Raw genomic sequence first — 4,621 nt, forward strand, 5'->3', positions numbered from 1 at the left:
AAATCTGCTTATAACTTTATACCGTGATTATTTTTAGGCTACGGATATTTGTCACATAATATTATTATGAGTAATAATTTTTAAAAAATTAATACAAAAATATTTTTTGAAACCCAAATCGAGAACATACATCAAGCTAAGTTTTATATCATGATTTAATTATTACAAGTTAACTCTTACGCATATTTAGCGACCTTAAACTTTATAAGATTCGAAACTTGCCGTAATAAAAACCTTAAAAAAGCCCGGCAAATGTATAAAATTCTCACCTCTTTTTCCTTCCTCCCTCTTGTTACCTTGTAACTCATTCTTGATCAACTCCGAATTTTAAGAGAATAAAAATGGCTTTTCATATGTTGCTAATATCAGATTTGGCTGTGCATTGTTTGCTTCATTAGCCAAGATACAGTTACAGTGAGTACCTTGTGAGCAGAGAGGAGGAGTCAGAAGCGGCATGGCTAGACTTTTGTGGGTTGGCATTGTTATAGGACTTGTTTTTAGAAACTGGGTTGATGGTTTTGTAGGATTTGAAGAACATCACTTCAATGAAACTGAACTGTCTGTGTTGGAGGCTCATGAAGCTTCTTTATCCTTGGAAGGGAGGAATCTTCTGCTGGTAGGACTCACCCTTATCCAAAATGCTGATGCTAAAGGAGCAGGTACACAACACAATCTAATTGAAACCAATTGAAGTATAATTGCTTAATTTTGTGTTTCTGTACCAATACAGAAACCACACCTTCTTCTCATTTTAATATTCGAATACACTTTATCTGATTGAATTTGTTTTATTTCTTTTTAATTTAATTTCTTGCAAGTTTTGTTCCTTAAATTTTTTAATGCTTGTTGCGTGTTATTTAAAGGAAATATGTTATTATTTGTATTAATATTGTTTTATTTAGTTAATTTGACCTATTTGTCAACCCCTTCTATTTTGTTCCCCTTTCTTCCTACTACCAAATCCTTGCACCAGTCTCTCTGTTAAATTGATAATAACATGAATATTGAGAAATTATTATTTATCTTAAAAATTCTGTAAACATGTTAATAGAAATATTTTTTTTCAACTTAAAATAATCCCTATGTATGTCAATTAATTATAAAGTAACAAAATATGAACGTTTCTACATAAAGAAATATATTTATGTAAGTATTTGCAGAGGCACAGGTTTTAACAAAAATGAAGAAATCTTTGCCTTTAATTTGGCTAATTTTTTTTTTGGCTTTGGTAGTGTGCTTGGATGGAACATTACCTGGTTATCATTTGCATCGGGGATATGGATCAGGAGCAAACAGCTGGCTTATTAACTTAGAGGTAATGGTATCACTTGATTTTTTAATTTTATTTTTTGTTATAATTTTGAATAGAATATGTCTTATACTACAAAAGGTTGACAAGTCTTTCATTTGACACTTTTGAAAGCATTTCTTGTGAATGTGTTGTTGGAATCCCATTGTGACGCGACATGACATGGCTGAAAATAGTTAGAAATAAAAGCTTTAGGATCTCCAAATGTCATATTTCTTTTTCAAGCATTATAGTGATGCCAAAGTGAAATACTGTAACAGGGAGGTGGATGGTGTAATAATATCAGAACATGTGTTTATCGCAAGACAACCCGGCGTGGATCATCATCATTCATGGAAAAGAAGATACCTTTTACGGGAATATTAAGTAACAACGTTAGAGAAAACCCAGGTTTCCATTCTCGGGATGCTCAAATTTTGTTATTGTTATAGACATTATCCGTTTTGCTCATGCTATTATTCATCATGTTTGTAGATTTTTTCAATTGGAACAGAGTAAAGCTTCGTTATTGTGATGGTGCCTCATTCGCTGGGGATGGTGAAGATAAGGTGAAGATTGATATCTAGGTGTTCTTGGAATGCAATTTAGTTCTATTTTGGTTGCAAGAAGATGAAATAACAAAAGTTGTTGCCTTATAAATTTAATATAATGTACTTAATGGTTTACTGTGTAAGGCTTTTAGAAAGAGAAAATAACACTATTTGGCATACTCAACTTAAATTCACTTTAAGTTTAGATTATCAAATGAGGGTTATAATATTCTGCTATATTTAATGGTACAAATTATCTGTTGAGATAGACTGCACAGCTGCAATTCAGAGGACAGCGTATTTGGGCAGCTGCAATGGAAGATTTGATGTCAAAGGGAATGCGTTTTGCCAATCAGGTCATAGACTCTTATGTGCATACATACACTTAGTAATCTTTCTTCTCATGTTATGTTAATTTTGCTTCAGGCTCTTCTCTCCGGATGTTCTGCGGGTGGCCTGGCTACTATTATACATTGTGATGAATTTAGAGGTTTCTTTCCAAGAACTACCAAAGTCAAGTGTCTAAGTGATGCTGGGTTGTTTCTTGATGCGTAAGTGAAAAGCTGCAGAATTTCATGCTTTCAGTGCCATTTCCATCATCGTATATTTTGGTTCTTAAATTGGTTTTTAAATTTTGTTCCTTTGGAATTATAGGATGGATGTATCTGGTGGGCATACCCTCAGGAATTTATACAGCGGTGTTGTAGGATTGCAGGTACCACCCAGGCATTATAGTAGTGTGAAAGCAAAATGTATGAAGAAAGCACTTTCCTTTTTCATGGTCATCTTGAGAATTGACTGATAACTTCAAAACCGAATGCTAATGTTAAATGTGAAATTTACTCGAGCATCTTGTTAGACATATCTTGGTCTGGTCAGTGATCTTTCACATGGTTTTGGCTAAACCTGAAGACTGATGAGGAACTCATATTGTTAGCAGTTAAATTGAATTTTAAAATCCTTTCTTTAATGAAAACGGGTATCTAGACCATAGTAGTTTGTATGAATTGAAAACTTCGTCAATTGACATGGTTATAAGTTTAATCATTGCAGGGAGCGCAGAAGAATCTTCCACAAATTTGTACTAATCACCTTGATCCCATTTCGGTAATCATTGATTTCTCTCATGCCAAAAATTGAGGACTATTGGTTTCATTTCAAAGAACATGCAGAAAATGGATCCATCATTATTGTTTGCTCTTAATTGAGCTTTCAGTGACTCATTTTTTTTACCTTCTTTACAGTGCTTCTTCCCTCAAAACTTGATTGCCAATGTTAGAACCCCATTATTCATTCTTAATGCTGCTTATGATTCATGGCAGGTAAATTGTCTCATTTTATCAACCACTAGGCAGTAATAACCAGTAACTTAATTGTTGATAGATTAGACTAAATAAATACATTTTCCTGCTTAACCACAGATCCAGTCCAGTTTAGCTCCTCCATCTGCAGATCCAAATGGCTATTGGCATGATTGCAGATTAAACCATGCTAAATGTACTACATCACAAATCCAATTTCTGCAAGGTGATATTATATACGAGAAATAGCATTCATTACAAGTGCGATAGAAGTCTTTTTAGAAACTGTTCAATTGATTGAGACATTTCACTGTCTCTTTGATACAGGATTCAGGAACCACATGCTAAATGCTATTAAAGACTTCTCAAGATCAAACAAAAATGGGTTGTTTATTAATTCCTGTTTTGCTCACTGCCAAACTGAGAGACAGGATACATGGTTTGCTGACAACTCTCCTGTTATTCGGAACAAGGTGAGCCCGGCACTTCAATGTAGTTTCAGTTGAAAATTGTGACACGTTTGCATGCATTTTTTTCATAATGAAATTTGTAGCCACTGAAAAGCTTGAAAGTAGAATAGGAGAGTGAATATTTGATGGAGCATATTATTATAATATTACTAAATGCCATGACGTTCGGTATATAATATCGATTCACCTGTAGAAACATTATAAGCAGTCATAAATAGTTTTGGAATATGCTACTTAACTGTGATTGCTAGTTAATATAATGTCGTTGTGATCATTATTAAGTTTAATATATATACATTGAAAATATGCAGGCAATTGCTCTGGCTGTTGGAGACTGGTATTTTGATCGAGAAGGTGTTAAGGCCATTGATTGTCCTTACCCTTGTGACAATACGTGTCATCATCTGACTTTCAGATGAGCCTAATTTCATTCATCATCTCAATTCATTTTTGCGCTTCGTCTATCAGTGGAGGTTTATGCTATTCAATTATGTAAAACAATAAAGGAAAAAAGGATACTGAAAAGTGCAAATTTAATCAGTCAATCATTACCATGATTGGAGTTCGTACTTTTCATGCCATCACTTAGTATTTCCCTTGGCTTGGAATAAATAGGATGTCTAGTGTACCCAAAGATATTAAAAAAATGAAAGAGAGAATGAGTTTATTTGTTCAGACGTGTCTCTTTTGTTTGTTACACCCAATGTTATATCATTAAGCTAATTTTTTAGTGATTTAAAGTGTTTTATTTATATTTTGAGAAAAAAAGTGTTTTTAATTTACCAAACAGTTTTAAATTAAATTAAACACATTATTAATTAGACTTTCTTCTTTCTCTCTCTTTTTTGGGCATAAAGGGGCATATATACCCAACCTATAGAAAAGTCCAGAACTGAAGTTTGATTCTCATGATCAGTGGGGTTTTTGTTTTTTGGTCAACATGACTGGGCTAGATTGGGGCCGGACTGCGCCGCACATTTTTGGTCTTGGCCCAAGAATCTCTATGTTCCA

The 4,621-nt window shown here is 33.6% G+C and overlaps 1 protein-coding gene across 2 annotated transcripts; it reads left to right on the forward strand.

Moving 5' to 3' along the window:
• Window positions 1-293: 293 nt before the first annotated feature.
• On the forward strand, window positions 294-4,286 carry LOC113861408 (pectin acetylesterase 12-like). 2 transcript variants are annotated; one of them, XM_027494209.1, is made up of 12 exons: window positions 294-659; window positions 1,233-1,315; window positions 1,570-1,699; window positions 1,784-1,857; window positions 2,109-2,195; window positions 2,266-2,390; window positions 2,494-2,554; window positions 2,893-2,946; window positions 3,084-3,161; window positions 3,261-3,366; window positions 3,468-3,613; window positions 3,922-4,286. In XM_027494209.1, exons 1-12 carry the CDS (start codon window positions 455-457, stop codon window positions 4,027-4,029), a joined length of 1,257 nt encoding a protein of 418 aa, XP_027350010.1. In that variant the 5' UTR covers window positions 294-454; the 3' UTR covers window positions 4,030-4,286. The 2 variants fall into 2 exon arrangements, with proteins under 2 accessions (XP_027350010.1, XP_027350011.1); XM_027494210.1 differs by having other exon boundaries at window positions 3,267-3,366.
• The last annotated feature ends 335 nt before the right edge of the window (window positions 4,287-4,621 follow it).

The sequence above is a fragment of the Abrus precatorius genome, unplaced genomic scaffold (assembly GCF_003935025.1).
Source record: "Abrus precatorius isolate BTA unplaced genomic scaffold, Abrus_2018 Scaffold3, whole genome shotgun sequence".
NCBI classification, from domain to species: domain Eukaryota; kingdom Viridiplantae; phylum Streptophyta; class Magnoliopsida; order Fabales; family Fabaceae; genus Abrus; species Abrus precatorius.

What these genes read in the sequence shown, in the direction of transcription:
- LOC113861408 (XM_027494209.1), top strand. Translation starts at nt 455, where the DNA reads ATGGCTAGACTTTTGTGGGTTGGCATTGTTATAGGACTTGTTTTTAGA. An exon ending in GCTGGCTTATTAACTTAGAG is followed by an intron (nt 1,316 to 1,569) that starts GTAATGGTATCA and finishes ATACTGTAACAG; the next exon opens with GGAGGTGGATGGTGTAATAA. An exon ending in ACAAATCCAATTTCTGCAAG is followed by an intron (nt 3,367 to 3,467) that starts GTGATATTATAT and finishes TCTTTGATACAG; the next exon opens with GATTCAGGAACCACATGCTA.